Here is a 20,065-nt window from a genome sequence, read left to right as displayed (position 1 = left end):
ACGCTGAGGTCCTCACTGACGGGCGGGGGCCGCCCCTGGCAGCTGTCTCCCGGGGGTGGGGGGCGCGTGACAACACGGTGGGGTCGAGGGGCAGGAAGCGGCCAGGTGAGCACAGCCCGGTCCGGGGAGCACCGTTTCCTCAGGACGCCGGCCCAGCCCCCCGCCGTGGACTTACCATGTCCCTGGACTCCGGCTGAAAAGGCCCCCTGAGGGCCTCTCCCCTACGAGGGCTCTCTCATGTCAAACAGCACCGAGGCGGCCCCGGGGGGCTCCTCCACCCCAATGACGTGCACCGGGTTTTTCTCCTGCATGATCTCGCGGATGTCGAACAAGGCGAGGGCCCTGCCCGGCGGCTGGCCCGCCTTCGCGACGTCCGCTGGGCTCTCGCCGGGGCGCGCTCGCCGGCCCGCGTGCGGGCTGCGGCCGAAGGCGGACTCCCGCCGCCGGCCCCGAGCGGGGGCCTCCTCCCGCGTGTGCGTGATCTGGTGCCGGATGAGGTGGGAGCTCTGCAGGAAGCACTTGCCGCACTGGCCGCAGCGGAAGGGCCGCTCGCTCCGGCGCGCCCGTTCCTCGGGGCTCAGGGGCGGGTCGCGGCCCAGGGCCTCGGCCCACTCGCGCGCGGCCAGGGCCTCGGCCTGCTCGCAGACCAGCCGCTGCCGGCACTCGTAGGGCTTCTCCCCGGCATGCTTGCGCTGGTGCTGCGCCAGCGAGGAGCTGTGGCGGAAGCCCTTCCCGCAGTGGCTGCACTCGTAGGGCCGCTCCTCCGTGTGCGTGCGCAGGTGCAGGAAGAGGCAGGTGGTGCGGGAGAAGGCCTTGCCGCACACGCTGCAGGCGTACGGCTTCTCGCCCGTGTGCGTGCGCCGGTGGCGGCCCAGCGAGGAGTTCTGGTTGAAGGCGCGGCCGCAGTCGCCGCAGGCGTAGGGCTTCTCGCCCGTGTGGATGCGCCGGTGCACCGTCAGGTGCGTGCTGTGGCAGAAGGACTTGCCGCACTCGGCGCACTTGTAGGGCTTGTGGCCGGTGTGGATGCGCTCGTGCTGCACCAGCGAAGAGTTCTGGCTGAAGGCCTTGCCGCACTCCTTGCACACGTAGGGCCGCTCGCCCGTGTGGATGCGCCGGTGCACGGTCAGGTGCGCGTTGTGGTTGAAGGACTTGCCGCACTCGGCGCACTTGTAGGGCTTGTCGGGGGCCTGGCTCGGGGCGGGCTCTGGGACGGGAAGGGCCGCACCCAGGGCCCCGGCCCCGTCGCCACCGCCCGAAGGGACCGTCTGCTGACTGACTGGCCGGGAGCCGCGCTCCAGGGCTGCGGCCTGCGAGTGGCCGGCACAGAGGTCCTGGCCCCGGGGGAGCTCCGGACACGGGCTCGGGGCGGAGCCCAGGACACAGTCTCCCTCGAGTCTGAGGCTGCCACAGCCGCGATCCTGAACAGGCACTTCAGCCAAGTCCAGTGCCGCCTGCCCCGAAGCGTCCGGGTCCTCCTTGGGGACACGCTCCTGGCTCTCACCGCCCCAGTCGTCCCGCATGGCGGTGGCAGGGGGCGCCTCCCCGGGGCAGCCTTCCCTGGCCAAGAAACGGGCTGGCGGCCCCTCCGGAAGGCCCCGCTGTGTGGGTGACACTCGGCTTCCAGGTCCCCAGCCTGAAAGAAAACGAAGCCCTGAGGGACTGGCGAGAAAACTCACGACAGCGACGCCCAGCGCCCCGCAGGCAGGCAGGCCCCGTCTGCTCAGCTCAGTGCCGAGCACCCGCCCCGCAGCACAGAGGCACTAGTGCACACGGGGTGGGGGGGGCAGGGTGGGGAGTGGGGGTGGCAGACGCTGGCTAGGGTGGGGCCCGCGAGCTGCAGCTTTTATGCTTTGGAAGTGGGCAGAGAAAAACCCGCCGGAGGCCAGCAGGAGGCTAGCGCTGTCCCTGGCTGTTCGGTCCTCATCTGGGGAGAGCTGTGAAGGGACTTCGCGGGTGACATGAAGGTCGCTCAGCAGCTGACCCCAACTCCTGGAATAGGGAGATGGTTCTGACCCATCTGGGTGGCCCCAAAGTTGACCCCTGAGCTCCAGGAGCAGCAGGAGGAGGGTGAGGCTGGCTGTGCGGGGGGTACTGGAGCTGGAGACGGCCCCGCCCCCTGGGCAAGTGCCCTTCTGAGGACACCTCCACTTTGGGTCTGAGACCCAGAGAGGACAAACGAGTCAGGCCCGACCCACTGTGAGAGGAAGGACGTGCTGCCTGAGGCCTGTGGCAATTAGAAAGTGAAGAACCAGGGCCTCCCTGGTGGCGCAGGCGGTTGAGCGCTGCACCGTGAAGCTGTCCGCAGCCTCTGCGTGGGTCTGAACCCGGCCGGCCAGGGAGATTCCCACATGGTGCGGCAGACCTCTCCTGTCTCGCCCGCGGCTCCCCTGAGCAGTGTATTTCGTCAGTCTGCCTGCTCTGCTCCCCACTGTCTCTGCTGAATCCTCTCACCCTCCTGCGCTTCTGGCCTGTACCCTGGTTCGTGTATAAATAAATAAATCTTAAAAAAAAAGAAAAGGAAGAAACTGAAGAACCAGAACGCAGAGTGGGGACGTGAGCGGCCCACGAGGTCCAAGGCACGTATTGCTGGCCAGAGACCAGACCCCGGGAAGGCTGCCCCAGGCCTGGGGCCTGCGGAGTGAGGGTCCTGCCTCGGTCAGCACAGGCCCTGCGCCCCCAGAGGCAGTCCCTTGGCTCAGGGTGCTGCTGTGACAACTTGCCACAAACCCAGCACCCCTGCACTTACACTCCGGGGTCCGGAAACCCGACAGTCAGGGTGTTTGTGGCTGTGCAGTCTGGGGAGACCTACCCTCCCCAGAGCCTGCAGAAGCAGCTCGGTCAAGCGGAGTCTGGAGCTCGGGCTCTGGGGTCAGGGCGTGGACAGCTTGGGGCCGGGATTCCCTGCTGTTTAGGGGCTCCCACTGCCGGTGCTCTGTCAGCCACACGCTCTCATGGCCTCAGGGCCTGTCTCCCCGAGCCAGGGCCCAGGGCTGACAGGAGGCAGGGAACGAACGAACACGAACACACACACACACATACACACACACACACACACACACACACACCCGCGAGATTAACAAGAGCTCAGCCACAACGCCTAAGGCAGAGCTGGGCTGGGGGGGGGGTCCCTGCTCCCCCTCGCCTCTCGCCCCCAAGCCTCACTCCTCACGGCACCCACAGGGTGTAGACAAGACAAGTCACTCCCTACGGAGCCCACGCATAGAGCACGATCCAGGTCTTCACATGCAGACGCAACCCAAATGTCGCCAACAGGGACGTAAGTGCGGCCTGTGCACGCGGCGGAGGCCCCCCCTGCAGTCACAGAGAGAAGCGAAGCCCCGAGGCGCGACGACCCCCTGAATCGCGGAAACACGCTGAGGAGAAGCCGCCGCACGGGAAAGCCCCGCGGTCCCGCTTCCCTTAACACGGGCTCCCAGGACAGGCCCGCTGGAAGGAGACGGATCAGAAGCGACCAGGGCGGGGGCCGGGGGGCAAAGCCTGCGGCATCGCCGTGTAACCAGAAACACCCCGGCCCTGGCCCGCGGTTGCCGGCCAGCCGCGGCGGTGGGGGGCGGGAGGGGGGCGCGGGGCGCACCTCTTTACAGTAAACGCCTTCCGACCACGGGAGGTCGGGTTCAAGAGCTTAAGCTACCGGGGCCACTCCCGGCGGGCCCAGCAGCAGCTTCAGGCCAGGGACTGGATGCCCGAGGGAGCAACCCCGGGGTCAGGGCTGCGGGGGCCGGGAGGACCGGAAGGCGCCAGGGCAGCGAGCACCCGGGAGACGAGGGGCCGCCCGCTGACACGGCTGACGGAGCACCCCTGCCTTCCGCTGGGGCCTGCGTTCTTGTCTGTGCCCGGGGGGTGCCCTTGGGGCCGCCCCAGGGGCCCCGGCGCGGCGTCCCTAACATCTCCCGCGTGGTAGCGCGAGTCTGCAGGGGACGAGCTCCCCGAGAGACAGGCCTCAGGCCCCTTTCGGAGCCCTGCGGCCACCCGCCTCCCCCTTTCACAAACTTCGCTGGGTACCTTCTGGGGGTGCAGTCACTCCCAGGGCTGCGCCCACTGGCGGTGTCCCCTGGGACTCACCTGAACAGGGGTCCTGGGCGAGCTCTCGCTCCACCACCCAGAGCTCAGCCCCTTGCTCCAGCTGGGAGATGACTTCGGGCTTGGTCAGCTCAGGCCCTGGGAACAGGGACAGACAGAGGACGTGTCTCTGGGGAGGAGGAACAGGCCGAGGCTCCAGCCCAGACTTGTGGCCCGTGTGGAGGCCGCCAGGACAGGGGCCGCCTCACAGGGGAAGGTCTCGCACTGACAGGAAAGGGCAGGCACCCCCAGCTTGCACGCCCCACAGGGGAGGAGCCCCCAGCCCAGCAGTCCCGGCCGGAGGCCAGGTCCTCAGCGGGGCCCTCTGAGGGGCACTGTGACCTGCAGGCCGCGAGGACGGTCGCCACAGGGACGTGCGGGTGCAGGCCTCACCCACGGAGAGCAGGTGCCCGAAGGTCTCCAGCATCACGTCCCGGTACAGCGTCCTCTGGGCCGGCGCCAGCTGCCCCCACTCCTCCTGGGTGAAGTCCACAGCCACGTCCCGGAAGGTCACCGGCTCCTGAAACACACGCCCTTGTCAGCGGACCACCCCGCCGGCTGTCTTGGGTGCAGGGAGCGGGAAGGGGCAGGCAGCAGAGTCCCGGAGTCCCGGGCGCGCAGGTTCCAAGCGCGGATCAGTCTCGGCGGACCTCGGGGGCTGCCGCGGGAGGGTGGGGCCGGCCTGGGAGGGCAAGTCAGAGCCTCCAGGCGAGGCCTCCAAAGCCACCCAGCTGGCTGGCTGCTGACCCGCGAGACCTGCCCGCACCACTGGGCTGCAGATTTGCGACTAAAGACATGGTCCCGGTCTTAAGTCTGTCACCGCTGGCTCAGGGACCGGCTCAGGGACCGCCTCACACTCACAGCGCTGGTTCCCGCTCTGCACAAGGGGGATGAACAGCTGGAGTCGGAACTCGCCGGCCTTCGGGGGCTGGGCAGCGAGTGAGGGGGCCGGGGAAGGGAGGTGACAGGGAATGTGGGTCCCGTGGCAAGGGCAGGTGGGGCTCAACCCACAGACTGGGGAAACACTGCCCCCACGTGGTCAGAACCGCCAAGCTCCGAGAGAAGCTGAAAACGAGCTAACACGCTGAAGCGAAAACGTCTATTAATTTTTACAAGTTGATGCAAAGTGGTCACTTTGCCCTCGAGCCACCTCTCTGCTCCCTTGCAAACCAGGAATTACTCCTGGGGTGGTGAAGGGATCCCCTGGCTGTAAAAACTCTCCCGGCAGAGGCCTCCCTGGGGGCGCAAGGGGTGAGTCTCAGCACTAGGAAGCTGTCCACAGCCACTGCAGCAGGAGTTCGCTCCCCGGCCAAGGAGGTGACCCACAGGGCGCAGCAGACCTCTCCTGTCTCCCCGCTGCTCCCCTCAGCACTGGGTTTCAGTCGATCCGCCTGTTCTGTTCCCCGCTTTGTTTCTGGGGGATCCTCTCACCCCTTGCACCTCTGGCCTGCACCCAACTCTTGCATGCATAAAATCTTAAAAAAAAAAACAAAAACAAAAAAACCCCAAAAAACCTCTTCCTGCAGAACAACCGGACCGTCACATGCAGGCCCCTTCCTCACGTCCCAGGTAAGAGTTACCTTAGAGCAGATCAAAGACGAAGTAACAATGAAACCTATTTAACTGTTAGAAAATAAAGGACTAAATCTCCATGACCTTGCATCTGGCAAACGACCCAGAGATATGACACCGAAAGCCCCAGCAGCCAAAGAAAAAATTGAATTTCATCAAAATATTTTGCTCCAGGGCCTCCCTGGTGGCGCAAGGGGTTAAGCACCGCACTGTGAAGCTGTCCGCAACCAGCCAGGGAGCCACCCACAGGGCGCAGCAGACCTCGCCAGACTCTCTGCTGCTCCCCTCAGCAGTGGATTTCAGTGGATCCGCCTGTTCTGCTCCCCACTCTGTCTCTGGGGAATCCTCTCACCCCCCGCATCTCTGGCCTGTACCCCAGCTCTTGTATGCATAAATAAATAAAAATCTTAAAAAAAAAACAGAAAACAAAATCTTTTGCTCCAAAAGACACTATCAAGAGAGAGAGCAGGAAAGTGACACATACGGGAGACAACGCTGCAGGTTACATATCTAATGAGAGGCTCGTACCCAGAAGATACAAAATCTCTTACAGTTTAATCATAAAGACAAGGCAGTGAAAACGAGCAGAGGATCTAGCAAAAAAGACATAAAGGAACATGTGAACATGGCAAACAAGCACATGGAACAAGCGCCACGCCGCTGGCCAGCAGGGAAGTGCGAATCAAAGCCAATGCCAAGTGCCTCGGCTTTAAAGAATATGTTCCTCTGAGATGAAACAGGCGGCTTTTAAAATGTCAAGGCAACTCTCAGGCCAGTGGCGCGCGGCTCTGACCACCAGCGAGCAGAGACAGGCAGAGCCTGCTGAGCTCCTGGCCCGGGTCCCTCCGGCACCAGGGAGGCCAGCACCTGGCCTGTCCGGGGCACGAGACCACTCAGTAGCACCACAGGAGCCCCGCGCGTCCTGGGAACTGCAGCAGGAGTCCCCGCCTGTGGCTCCACCTCAGCTCTCTGCACTGGCTGTGCCGGACCCGGCTCTGCACACGCTCTCCGTGGCCGCCCCCCAGCTGGCTCTCGGCGTCTCTCTCATGCCCACTGCCCAGATGCCTGAACGTTGTCTCTCAGAACCATGCCGTGCCCACTGGAAACACCTGCGCGGCTTCGTCTCACCTTTGACCACAGCGTGCGCCTTGCAGCCTGGCTTGGGCTGGCTGGATACCAACGACACGCAGGTTCTGACTCCTGGAAACCATGACTGTTGCCACAAACCCAAGAGGGACTCTGGGGATGCGACTAAGGACTTGAAAACGGGGAATCACCCGGGATGAGCCAGTGGGCCCTACGTGCCATCACAAGTGTCCTTCTCAGGGGAAGGCGCGGGGGGACCTCAGCACAAAGGCAGTGCGGCCGCTGCCACAAGACGCTGTGCGGCCGGCTTTGGCGTCAGGCGAAGCACATGAGGCAGGGAGAGGAAGGGCACGACTCTAGGACCGGGAAGAATCAGGAACAGTCTCCCCCAGCCTCAGCAGAAGGCTGGCTCGGCTCACCCCTTGCTTTTAGCCTAGCAATACCCACTTCAGACTTCTGTCCCTGAGAGCCGTGAGGGTAAACGAGTGTTTTGTGGCAGACTGCGATGGCAACCTCCACAGCCAACCCTTGATCCTCGGCCCGCGCAGCGCCCTCCTGTACCGGCAGGGTGGCCGGGCCGCTGAGGATACTGCGGCAAAGCCAGGCCGTGGGCCGTGAGCCCAGGTGACTGACGGCACCGCGGCTTCCGCCTGGACCTCGGGAGGACAAGAGCCCCGGGAGGACAAGCCGGGCAGCCGCACAGGAAGGTCCGCGTGGGAAGGAAGGGGGGTCTCCCGGCCTGGGTGGCGACCGTGCGGCGCGGGCGGTGGGTGCTCGAGCCCCGTCAAGCCTCAGGTGAGCTTCAGTCCAGGCGAGCAGGGAAGGAGCCCCGCAGGATGGAGGCGCGCAAGGCTCAGGCTCTGCGGGGTCCCGACCCCCAGCAATTGGGAAGTAGCGGTTGTTACGGGCGGGACGGCGCTGGCACCCGGCCCACAGCAACAGGCCGCGGAGCTGCCTCCTGGCCCTCCCCTGCGGAGCCTCCTGGCTGCTCCGACCCTCTCCTCCTCTCGGCCTTACCCCTGGGGCTTGTGCAACCATTTCTGCATCCCCCAGTTTTGCAAGCGCCATATCTGGTCCCATACCTGGCCATCCTCACCTCTCCACACTCCTTCCCACAGTCCTCAAGGCGGTCTCCGCGCCTGCACGGGCAAGAGGCGCGGCCATCAGGTCGGCGGTCACCCGCGCCGTCCCGCCGCGCCACCGCCAGGAGGGCCGAGCCCGACGCCGCTCGCTCCCGGCCGGAATCCGACTTCGCGGCTTTCCCGGCCGCCCATCTCCGGGGTCCCCCGACGCGGCGCGGCCCACCCCGCCCCGCCCCCAGCCCGGCGGCCTCGGGCGTGGCCGCGCGCCCCGCCCGCCCGCAGCGCCCCCGCCGGGCGCCCCCCGCCAGGCGCCGCGCACCGACGGGCCCGCTCCCAGGGGCGGGCCGCGGCGGCCCGACGCTCCCCAGACGGCCCGGCAGGCGCTGCCCCCGCCCGGCTGAGGCGGCGGCCGCTCCTCTCCTCCGGGCGCGCCGGGCGGGGGCGCGGGGGGGCCGCGGGGCCGCGGCGCCACGTCGCCGTCATTGTTGTGACGCCGGTTACCTGAGGCCGCTCCGCCGGCTGCCGCGGGGCCGTGGCCGGCGCGGCCGCCCCCTGCGCGGGCTCCATCCTGGGCCGACGGGCCGCGGCCTAGCGCTCGCCCCGGCCCCCGCCCCCGTCGCCCGCCGCCCGCCGCCCGCCGCGGGGACCGCCCGACTCGCCGCCCGCCGAACAATGGCGGCCGCGCCGGCGCCGCCGCGACTACAGCTCCCAGAGGGCCGCGCGGCGCCAGGCCAATGGGAACCTTCGCTCGCGAGCTCTCGCCCAATGGCAGCCTCCTGGCTTCGGGCCAGTGGGAGGCTCCGCGCTGGCCGCTGGCCAATAGGAGCGCTGGAGCGACTGCCTGGGCGGGGCCTCCGACCCGGAAGGGCGCGCGGGCGGCGCGTCGGCGCCCCCACCCGCTGGGGACGGGTCGCGTCCGCGCCCCCCGGCCCTGGGCCCGGCCGGCGGCCTTCCGGGCGGCGCGCGGCGGACGTGACAGGGTGGGGCCGCCCGGGCGGGCGCTCAGGGAGCTGCAGGTTCTGCCGGGGCGCCCGGCTGAGGACCCGGCTCCTGACGGGGTCCCGCGCCCCCGCGCCCTGCTCCCCGGGCTTCGGGACCAGGCCGTTGGCAGGAGACCAAGGGCGTCTCCCGCGGGCCTCGGCTCTGACGCGCGGAGGAGGGTGGACGGCGCCGGCCGCGCCCGCCTCGGAGCCCGCGCCCGCCGGACAGCGGCGCCCGCTGCGGCGCGACACCCCCGAGAAGGCCGCTGGGGCAGCCCGCGGAGCGGCCGGTGTGCGGCGCCGGCCGCTGCGGCCCACGCCTGTCCCGTGGGCCCCAACAATCACGGTGGCCGTGACTTCTCAGAAGAGGAGCGCGCCGGCGGGCTGGCAAGGCCAGGGGGCGCCTCCCGCCACACCCCCCTCGTCCACTGCCTCGGCTCGCGTCCCCTTCTGCGGTCACCCCCGGGACGCCGCTCGTGGGTCGCCTTTCCACGTTGCTGAAATCCTGTTCTGATGAAGATTAGGATTTGCCTCCCGTCAGCCCTCCTCTTCGTTTCTGATTTTGGTCTTGTAAGCGCCTCCTGTGATGAAACGCCACCTCCTCGCAGTGGCCTGAGTGCCATCCCGGTCAGGGAGCTGCCCACAGGGCGCCGCAGACCTCTCCCGACTCCCGGCTGCTCCCCTCAGCTGTGGGTTTCGTTGTCTGCCTGTTCTGCTCCACGCTCTGTCTCTGGTTAATCCTCTCATCCTCCCGTGCCTCTGGCCTGTACCCCCGCTCTGGTATAAAACTAAATAAATCTTAAAAAAAAAAGTAAGAATAAACCATTTCAAACATTTGATTCCCCTCTTAGGACTGGCTTTTCTTTTTTAACGATTTATTTTTATTTATGCATACAAGAACTGGGGTGCAGGCCAGAGGTATGCGGGTGGGGGTGAGAGGACTCACCAGACAGAGTAGGGAGCAGAACAGGGGGATCTAGTGAAATCCAATGCCGAGGGGAGCAGCAGGGAGGCAGGAGAGGTCTGCTGTGCCATGTGGGTCACCTCCCTGGCAGGGATCGAACTCAGACCGCAGTGGCTGGTGACAGCTTGGTATCACTGACTTTGAGCCCTGTGCCACCAGGGAGGTCCTGGTTTTTCTGTTTTCCTTTAGATTTTTTTCTTTTTTTCTTTTTTTTAAATAGAGGCATGTTTTATTTATTTATTTGTTTGTTTATACATGCACTGGGTACAGTCAGAAGCGCGGGAGGGTGAGAGAATTCACCAGAGCCAGAGCGGGGAGCAGAGCAGGCAGAAAGACCGAAGCACACTGCTGAGGGGAGCAGCGGGCGGCAGGAGAGGTCTGCGCGCCATGGGGGACCCTCCTCCGGTGGTCGGGGAGCAGCCGGGGATCGAAACGGCGCCGCAGAGGTCGCCGGCAGCTTCGCAACCCAGCGCTCAACCACTGCGCCACCAGGGAGGCCCTCCTTTAGATTTTTTTCTTTCACACTAGAGGCTTTTACGTCTTCAGCTCATTGGCTCCCATCCATATGGAGAAGGCCATCGGAATGCGGGTGGAAGTCTCATGGTGGGAGGGTGGAACTGTTTTAATTGCATGGTTCACTTCAGGGCGAAAAGGGTAAGAATCAACTGTGAGGATGAAGGCTGAAACACCAAAAGAAGGCAGCCCTTTTTTGGAGCATAATACACAGTTTCCTTAGTTGCCCCCACTATTCTGTTCAAGCACGAACTCCTTTGCTTTTGCACGTACCCATAGGCAGACACTTCTTAATGTAAGACAAGAAAAGAAGGGGCAGGGGTGAATTTCAGTCACAGCCCTTCAATTTGTCTGGCCTCTCTGTCAGTCTACAGCTGGGCTAGCACCTGCTCTGTGCAGTCCTCTAGTTCCATGTCCCGGGCACCCTGTGCTCAGCCTAACTGAGTAACAAAGTTAGAGGAAAACACAATTCCTGAAATATTTATAGTCAGTCTTTAATTCCAACAGTAAAGCCATTTCAGAAGACTCCCAGGCCATCCATCATTCTCCTTCAATTACTCTTCCAAAGTGCTCTTCATAGTGAACAAGGTTGGCTTCCTATGTTGTTCCTCCACACCAACTTTCTCAAGCGACAGATCCTTCTTTAGGGCTCTAATATAAGGCAATCTGTCAATCTCCCATCATTCTCACAAATGTGTTATAAGGGCAACATCTGATGACGTCTGGATGGGTTTTGGGTGAAAGTGATTATTTGGTGGGGATGGCTCCATTCTGAGTTTCCCAAGTCCTGCTAAAGGCCCTGAGTGGGGAACAGAACAGGCAGACTGGCCAATGTATACTGCTGAGGGGAGCAGCGGGCATCAGGAGATGTCTGCTGCGCCATGTGGGTTGCTCCCTCGCTGGCTGGGGATTGAACACGTGCTGCCGAGGCTGCGGTTAGCTTCATGGGTTGCATCTCAACCCCTTGCGACACAAGGGAGGCCCTAAAAAAAGATTTTATTGATGTTTGTGTAGAAGAGCTGGGGTACAGGCCAGAGGTGTGGGAGGTGAGAGGACTCCGGCAAGCTCCGGCTGAAGGCTTTCCCACCATGATGGCACTCATAAGGCTTCTCTCCAGATGTGTTTGCTCATGCACGGCTGCCTGCATTGCTGCAGGAAAGCCTTCCCACAGTCACGACATTCATATGGTTTCTCGCCAGAATGAATTCTCTGGTGTGAAAGGAGGTGGGAGCTCCCAGGGAAAGCTTTCCCACATTGATCCCGCTCAGAAGGCTTCTCTCCAGTATGAGTTCTCTGATGTCCCATGAGGTGGGTGCTCCCAGAAAAGGCCCTATCGCACTGGTTGCATTTATACGGCTTCCCTGCGGTGTGAATTCGAAGGTGCCTGGTAAGCTGAGTGCTTCAGGTGAAGGACTTCCCACCCTGGTTGCGGTCATAGGGTTTCTCTCCAGTGTGAGTTCTTTTATGCGCAACAAAGCCAGAGCTCTGACTCAAGGACTTTCCACACAGAGCACACTCATAAGTCTTTTTTCCAGTTTGAATTCTTTGATGCGTAGTAAGGTTAGAGCTCCACCTGGAAGATTTCTCACATTCATGACACTCACAGGGTTTTTCTCCAGTTGCATGTTCGCTGATGCCGTTAAGTTTGGAAGTCTGGGTGAACGACTTCCCACACTGGGGATGTTCACAGGGCTTCTCCCAGTGTGAGTCCCCTGGTGCACAACAAGATCAGAGCTCTAGCTGAAAGACGTCCTACGTCGAGTACATTCACAGGGCTTCTCCCAGAGTGTGTTCTCTGGTGCATGACAAGCTTGGAGCAGCAGCTGGAAGATTTCCCACACTTAGAACAAGCAGAGGGCTTCTTTCCAGCCTGGGGGGTATCATAGTCAGTCAGAGGTGCGGCCCCATGGAAGGCCTCACGGTCCTGCTCACATCCGAACGACACTCTCCAGGAGCAGTGATTTTGGTCTGGAGAAAGTACCTGTCACACCCACGTTGACGCGCCCTGACATGCACTGGTTCATGTTCCCTCAGAGACACGCAACGATTAGCAGTGCTTCCCTAGTCCTTACAGCCATTGCTGTTCTCTGCTGAAAAAAATCCATTATGAAAATGAAGGGAAGCAACATAGTTGAAAGAGTTACTACCGACAGAATAGGCACAAGGTTTTTCATTTCCCATTTCGTTATCAGCACGTTGCTTTGAGGAAATTCTCTGACACAAGGTTCTAGTGCTTTGATAATTTTCACAGGGCGCCAGATGGGCCCAGCTTTTGTGTTGATTAATTAAAACCGAATTCTGTTTCAGCGCCTAAGCCTGTGAGTCAAGCTTATGGAAACGTGTTCTTGTAGGTAATGTCGGAGGTAGGAGACTTACATTCTGGTAACTTCTAAGGTCAGGCTCACAGTGGCGCTCCTGAGCGAGCAGCGTCTCCGAGGTACGTTCCATTTGACTCCAAGAGTCCTCCGGGTGCTCCCCTCACTCACCTCTGCCATCTTGTCCTTCTCCTAGTGACACTGGCCAGGGGACCAGCTCTTGTCTGCAGCATTTCATTTGCAGGAGGTACGATGGCTCTTCCCTAGCAATATCTCCGTCACAAGCTGACTCTTCCTTTTTAAGTACAGCCTCCCATTCTGAAAGAAACCCAAAACCCATGACTGGAGGAGCATTAGAAAGGGAGGTTGCCGCAAAAGACGCACAGAGAAGCAGAGGTGTCTTAGATTTCTTTCTTTCTTTTTTTCCCTAAAGATTTATTTATGCATAGAAGAACTGGGGCACAGGCCAGAGGCACGGGGGTGAGAGGATTCACCAGAGACAGAGTGGGGAGCAGAACAGGCAGACAGACCGAAATACACTGCCGAGGGGAGCAGCGGGCGAGACAGGAGAGGTCTGCTGCACCCTGTGGCTCAGCTCCCTGGCTGGGGTTCGAACTCATGCTGCAGAGGCTGTGGACAGCTTCACAGTGCTGCGTCTTAACCCTTGCGCCACCAGGGAGGCCCCTCAGATTTGTTTCTAATCCTGTAATGCATTCAGGGTGTGCAGGGGTGGCTTGGATGCAGGATAGGAGCCAGTGGTAATGTTCAAAAAACAATCAAAGATAATGAAGACATAACCCAGGATTGCTGCTCACATGAGGGGTGTCCTCTTTGCCCACTGAAAGGAATGGAGTGCTGATATCTGCGCAAGATGGATGAGCCCTGAGGACAGACACAGGCGGCCCCCACCCAGGTGATTCCATGCAGCGAAATGTCAACTAGGCAACCTATTGCCAGGAGACAGGGGAAGCCTCAGTGTGATCGGCCACAGGGCTCCTTGGGGCAATGATTAGCATGTTCTTAAATCCGGGGGCCTCCCTGGGACGGTAGGGTTTAGCTTCACATTATGAAGCAAGCCACAGCCTCTGCAGCACGAGTTCAATCCCCGGCCTGCCAGGGAGCTGCCCACAGGGCACAGCAGACCTCTCCTGTCTCCCCGATGCTCCCCTCAGCAGTACATTTCAGTCAGTCTGCCTGTTCGGCTCCCAACTCTGTCTCTGGTGAATCCTTTCACCCTCCTGCACCTCTGGCCTGTACCCCAGTTCTTGTATAAATAAATTTTGAAAAGATTTATTTTAGGGCTCAAGGGGTTCAGTCTCAGCACTAACAAGCTATCGCCAGCCACCATGACCTGAGTTCCATCCCCAGCCAGGGAGCTGACACACAGGGTGCAGCAGACCTCGCCTGTCTCCCCGCTGTGGCCCTCACCAGTGGATTTCAGTCCATCTGCCTGTTCTGCTCCCCACTCTGTCTCTGGTGACTCCTCTCACCCCTACACCTCTGGCCTGTACCCCAATTCTTTTACATTAAAAAGAAAATGTTCTGAAGCCCAGGGGGGTTGCACCACCTTGTGGGTCTATTGAAAACCACCGAACTTAAAAGGATGACTCAGCCCAGATGCCTGCTTCCCCGCACAGAGGCGTCTGCACGGACTTTGCAAGACACAACTAGGACAACGGACCTGCGCTGAGCAAGGACCTCAGCACCAGGTGCCGGGGACCTGGTGGGCAGCCGCCCCTCCTCGCCACCCCTGTGCTGCCCACCTGCGCCTGTCCCTGCAGTGAGCCCTCCAGGCTTCTCCACACCGGCCTCTCCAGGAATGGCCAGCTTATCAGGACCCTGGGCGGGACCCACGGGTCTGGCCCTGCAGCGGTGTAGTGGGGATCTCCCCAATTCGCCACCAGAGCTGGGGCGGGGGTTCCTGCAGCAGGAACGTCTCATCCCGCACTTGCCTTTTACATGCAAGGGCGAAAAAGGAAAATCATGCAGCGCGAGGGGCCGTGGTGCACGACGGCTTGTGCGCGGCGGTCGGGGCCGGGAGGAGGGGCTCGGTTGTGGGCCGGAGACTGGGCGCCCCGGAGTCTCGCCGGCCCACGCGGGCGCCCTTTCGTGTCCGGACGGGCTGAGGATGCGCCTCCTCAGCCGGGCCGGGGCCTCCTGCCGCGATGCGGGCGGGCGGGCGCAGACTCCGCCTCCTTGCTTTCGACGGTTTCTTTTAAAAATAAATCACGAGTGCAAAGGAATTTAAAAGAAGAGGTGCGGAAGAGACACACGGCCCTACCACAGAAATATATAATTTATTGACCGCGGCGCTGCCTCCCGTCTGTGGACGTGCACCGCTGCGGTGTCCTCGCGGGGCCGCCCCGTCGGGGCCTGCGGACCAGAAGCACGTCCAGGCCCCGGCGGCCTCACCCTTCAAGTCCGCAGGGGCTCCCCACGGCGGAAACACGTGGCCAACGTGGCCTCCGCACCGTCGCAGGCACCGGGCGCGCGCGCACGACCTCCCGGTCGCCAAGGGGCCCCGACGGGGCGCGCGGTCCCCCGGGCTACGAGGCCGGCCGCTTGCGCCGGAGGCCCGCGCCGCCGTGCGTCTTCTGGTGCCCGATGAGGTGCGAGCTCTGCGTGAAGGCCTTGCCGCACTGGCCGCAGGCGTAGGGCCGCTCGCCCGTGTGCGTGCGCCGGTGGCGCGTGAGGTGCGAGCTCTGGCGGAAGGCCTTGCCGCAGGCCGGGCAGCGGTAGGGCTTGGCGCCCGTGTGCGTGCGCAGGTGCTGCGAGATGGCCGAGCGGTCGTTGAAGGTGCGGCCGCACTGCGCGCACTCGAAGGGGCGCTCGCCCGTGTGCACGCGCTCGTGCTGCGTGAGCGACGAGCTCTGCACGAAGGCCTTGCCGCAGGCGCCGCACACGTAGGGCTTCTCGCCCGTGTGGATCTTCTTGTGCACCGAGAAGTAGCGCGGGTTGCGGAACACCTTCCCGCAGGCGCTGCAGCGGCACACCTGGCTGCCCTTGTGCACGCGCACGAAGGTGATCTGCTGCGGCCGGAGCGGGGCGCGGCCGCCCCCGCCGGGCTCCTGGGGCCGCCCGGCCCGGTGCCCCCCGCCGCCGCCCCCCAACCCCGCTCCGCGGGGCTCCTTGGCCCGCCTGGCCCGGTCCCCGCCGCCCGTCGGCGTCTGCGGGGCCCCGCGCGCTGGCCCCGCGCCCCGCCCCGCAGCTGGGGGTCCCGCCGGCGCAGCCCCTTGCGGGGGACGCTCTTGTGCAGCGGGGCGCGGCGGCGGCGGGCGGCCTGGGGGGCCCCACTGTCCGCACCCGGCGGCGTCCCGGGCGCGGCGCCCTCTTGGGCGGGCTTGGCGGGCTTCAGGGCCGGGGCGGGGGCTCCGGGGGCCGCCGCCTGCAGGGTGTCTCCGGGGGCCTCGTCGCTGGGCGCTTCTTCCACTTTGGGGTCCAGGATCGACGCTTCCTCGGGAACACCCGACGTCTCCGCCGGCGCTTTGCCTTCCAGCGTGGCCTCCCACCCTGCAAGAAAACCGAGGGTGTGGACGCCTGGAGAGCGGGTGTCCCACCCTGCTGGTGGGGCCAGTCTCAGGGGTCACTGCTGCAGCCTGAATTCCCCCAACCCCCCCAGGGGTAGCTGACCCACAGGGCACAGCAGACCCCTCCTGTCTCCCCGCTGTTCTCCTCAGCAGTGGGTTTCAGTGGATCTGCCCGTTCTGCCCCCAACTCTGTCTCTGGGGAGTCCTCTCACACACCCCTGCCCCCACCTCTGGCCTGCACCCCAGCTCCTGGATGCATAAATAAATAAATCTTTAAAAAAAGCAAGTGCCTTGCGGGTTAATACCGTGAAGAACCCAGAGGTCACTGTTCCCCCAGCACATCCGGCGATGGGCTGTGGAGAGGTTGGGGGGCGCCCGTTCCCACCTGGGGGTGGACGGCCGGTGGGGCCTTTCAACGCCTGCCCTGCAGGCCCACGGGGGTTCCAGGGGCCGTGGGGTATGAGGGGAGCAGGGGGTGGGGAGGGGGCCTCACCCACAGAGACCAGGTGCCCGAGGGTCTCCAGCATCACGTCGTGGTACTGGGTCCGCTGCGTCAGGTCCAGCAGGCCCCACTCGTCCCTGCTAAAGTCTACGGCCACGTCCAGGAAGGTCACAGGCTCCTGCAATGTCAGGATCAAGGGTCACTGCCAGGTGGGGAAACTGGAGGACACCTGCTTTGGGGTTCACTTGGCCACGCTGACATGTGACCCTGCCCGGCCGGAGTGTCTCCTGGAGGGGAGCCTGGGCTGGGGCGGGACCTCACTCCCCCGACGGGCCACCACCGCCCGGACCCCCCCTTTCTCCAGGATGGGCCTTCTGAGGAGCTGACCAGGGCTCTGGGTAGCCTCATGCCCATGAGGGGCCGAGTCTGCTGGGGTAGGAGTGGGAGGAAGCGGAGCCCAAGGCTGAGTCCAGAGAACCTGACCCCGGGAGCCCCCAGACACAGCCCTGCAGGACCGGCCCCAAAGAATGGACCCCACGAGAGCCGAGTCAGTGCACCCCGCGCCAGCGGCCAGGGGCTTCCGCTCTGGGTCAGGCTGACAGCCTGGGGGTGCCCCGGGGACGGGGCCATTCCTCCCAGTGACCAGACAGCCTCAGCCCCCAAGGCTGACCCTGGTGTGTCCCTGCCCCGCGCTCTCCTGACAGGCGTGGCGGCCCCTCCACCGGCACTGACCGCAGAGGGGGGGACCCACTCACCTCAGGTACCTCCTTCACAGGCCTGGCCGCCTTGTGCTCTCGGGTCTCCTCCTCCTCCTCCTGCGGGGTGGGGTCCTCGGGAGCGCAGGCAGGGTCCTGGGTGGGCGGCGCTGGGGGGGACGGCAGCTGGGGTCAGTGAGTGGCTACTCCAGCCCAGTCCTCCCCAGGCTGCCACCTGGACCCCGGCTCCCTGGGCTGCGGGCCCCATCCCTGCGCAGAGGCCCAGACGCCTTTCCTACCTCCCTCCTTCTGCCAGCCCCAGGGGTGGGTGGTCCTTGGACGGGGGCCAATCTTGGGCACACGCCCACCCTGATGCAAGTCACATGGGTCTCCCCACCTGAGGGGACAACAGCCTCCGAGTCCCCACCTGTGCCCTGGCTTCTGTCGCTGGACCCCACCCCACAATCGAGAAGGACAAGGATCCAGCCGGACCCAGCACATTGTGCCCTCCGGGGCACTGGCTGCTTAGAGGTTCCCTCAGGGTTCGGAGGCGGAGCCCAGGAGGCTGGGGAGGGGCCTGAGGCGAGAAGGCGCTGGATCCAGCCCAGCCTGAAGCTGGGGCCTCCTGTGGTCACCTTCACGCCTCAGACTCTCACTGCCCACTTGGGGGCACCGCGGGGCTCCGTCCTCTGGACACTAACCAGGGTATCTGCTCCCAGGACGAACTCACAGCCTCCTGCCAGCGCGAGCGGCACCGGACACCCTGGCCCTGGCAGCAGTGGAGCCCAAGCACCGCACCCCTTGGCCCCAAGAAGCCAGGGCTCCCTGGGGCCCCACCCAACGCGGCCCCCGCACTCACCATCCTCCTGGGCGATCCAGGCCATGTCCTCCACCAGGGCCACCGCGCTCTGGCAGTCCTCGGGGTGCTGCGACTGCACCCACAGGCGCAGCTTGGCGGGCAGCGCGCCCAGGAACTGCTCCAGCACCAGCAGCTCCAGCATCTGCTCCTTGGAGCGCGCCTCGGGCCGCAGCCACCGGCGGCAGAGCTCGCGGAGCCGGGCCAGGGCCTCGCGGGGCCCCGCCGCGTCCTGGTAGCGGAAGCCCCGGAACAGCTGGCGCGCGGCCTCGGGGTCCGGGGCCCCGGGGCGGGCTCGCGGGGCGCGTCGGGGCTCAGGCCCGCGCCGTCGGCGTAGAGCGCGCGGATCTGGGCGTTGCGGGTGCGCGCGACCTCGCGGTTGAGCGTCAGGACCTCGACCAGCTCGATCCTCGCCAGGGGGCTCTCGGCGGCGGCCGGCGGCGGGCGGGGGGCGCCGGGCGGCTGCGGACACGCTGTGGGCGGCGAGACAGGCGCTCAGGGGCCGGCTCGGAGCCCGGCCCGAGACGCATCGCGGGGCCGGCAGGGCGGGGGCTCCCGGGGCGCGTCGGAGGCTCGACGTGAGGGGAGCCCCCCACACCCCGAGCCCCGCTCCGCGCCGCCTACTGGAAAGAGCGCCCGCGATGAAAGCCCCGTCGGTCCGCGCCCTGGGCACCTAGACGGGCCTCCGCGGCCGCCGTCTCGCCTCCCGGAGGTGCCCCCGCCGCGCCCGCCTGTGGACCGTCCCCACCCCTCGGCTCGGCGCCCCGCTCCGGGTCATCTCCTCGGAGCCGCGTCCCTTCTCTCCACGGCAGCGGCTGCGGCTGCGGCTGCGGCTCGGGGCAGCCCGTCGGGGAGGCCACGTCCACACGGGCCGTGCGGCAGGGCCGAGGCGCCGGGGCGATGGCCGGCGGGCGGTGGGCGGCTCCTCCACGTGCCCAGGAAGCACCGGCCAAGGACGAGCGCAGGCCCCGAGGCCCCCCGAGGCCCCCCGAGGCCGCAGGCCTCACCCCCCCAGCGTCGTCCTGGGGCTCGGACGACAGAAGCTGAAGCAACAGCGGCGGCCGCGGTGGGCGTCCGGGCGACTCCCCACGAGCCGCGGGGCTTCTGTCCGGATGTCCCCGTTTTCGTCAAGCTCCGGGAACCCGCACCGGCCTCGCGTCCCGCCCGACGGCGGCTGCCGCTGGGATCCCGGGCAGGGGCCGGGCCCAGGCCCCCGGCTCTGCGAACACCCCGCCTGCTGCTTCCCCAGCCGCGGGGCGGGCCCTGCTGCTCCCTCAGGCGCGACCTCGGCGGGCACCGCTCCAGGCCTGCTGCTCGGGCCGCCAGGCGCTGGCCACCGCGGGCCCTCGGGACTGCGACCGAGTCAAACGTTCCGTGTTCCACGAACCTCCTTGCCGCAGGGCCTGCTACCCCTCGGCTCCTCTCCTCGAAGGAGGAAATCCCCCCTCCCTTGTTGTAAATGGGTTGTCGCGGGTAGAAAGTCCAAAGCTTCCCCTGTGTCTTGCAATCCCGCACCCTGCTGAGCTCTTACACCTGTAACCCTTTCAGAGAGTGATTTTCTCATGAGCTGCCAGTATTCCCCCCGCCTCACTGTTTCTCACATCGGGCGCCGTGGTGGAAACACACGTTGCAGAGTGTCCCTTAACACTGAAGCCTGTGTTCAAGCAAACTCATGTTCCAGTTCCGTGGAAATGATCTTCCCAAGTCAGTGCTGACACGCAACTGCCCACTTTGTCAGAAAGACATTTCTGGACCACAACGTCCATGGTTATGGGCAGCAACTAGGTAGTTTAAGAAACATGGGCCTGCCTGGTGGCACAGCACTATCAAGCTATCGCCAGCCACTGCAGCATGAGTTCGATGCCCGACCAGGGAGCTACCCACACGGTGCAGCAGACCTTTCCTGACTCCGTGCTGCTCCCCTCAGCAGTGTTTTTCAATCAGTCCACCTGT

The 20,065-nt window shown here is 64.4% G+C and overlaps 1 protein-coding gene across 1 annotated transcript in view; it reads right to left on the bottom strand.

The window, feature by feature from the left end:
- Positions 1-221: 221 nt before the first annotated feature.
- Positions 222-20,065, bottom strand: part of ZNF274 (zinc finger protein 274) — a 28,615-nt gene continuing 8,771 nt past the window's right edge. The window contains 14 exon segments of the mRNA XM_037515636.1: positions 222-1,633; positions 4,084-4,179; positions 4,474-4,600; positions 7,835-7,969; positions 8,140-8,388; positions 8,480-9,156; positions 11,882-11,989; positions 14,447-14,544; positions 15,143-15,800; positions 15,896-16,102; positions 16,613-16,739; positions 17,317-17,426; positions 18,116-18,430; positions 18,433-18,585. Coding sequence (XP_037371533.1) covers positions 222-1,633; positions 4,084-4,179; positions 4,474-4,600; positions 7,835-7,969; positions 8,140-8,388; positions 8,480-9,156; positions 11,882-11,989; positions 14,447-14,544; positions 15,143-15,800; positions 15,896-16,102; positions 16,613-16,739; positions 17,317-17,426; positions 18,116-18,430; positions 18,433-18,585 — 4,472 coding nt within the window.

This window comes from Talpa occidentalis, unplaced genomic scaffold (assembly GCF_014898055.3).
Source record: "Talpa occidentalis isolate TD23 unplaced genomic scaffold, MPIMG_talOcc4v2.1 talOcc4.17, whole genome shotgun sequence".
Lineage (NCBI taxonomy): Eukaryota > Metazoa > Chordata > Mammalia > Eulipotyphla > Talpidae > Talpa > Talpa occidentalis.
This window is presented reverse-complemented; position numbering and strand designations above follow the sequence as displayed.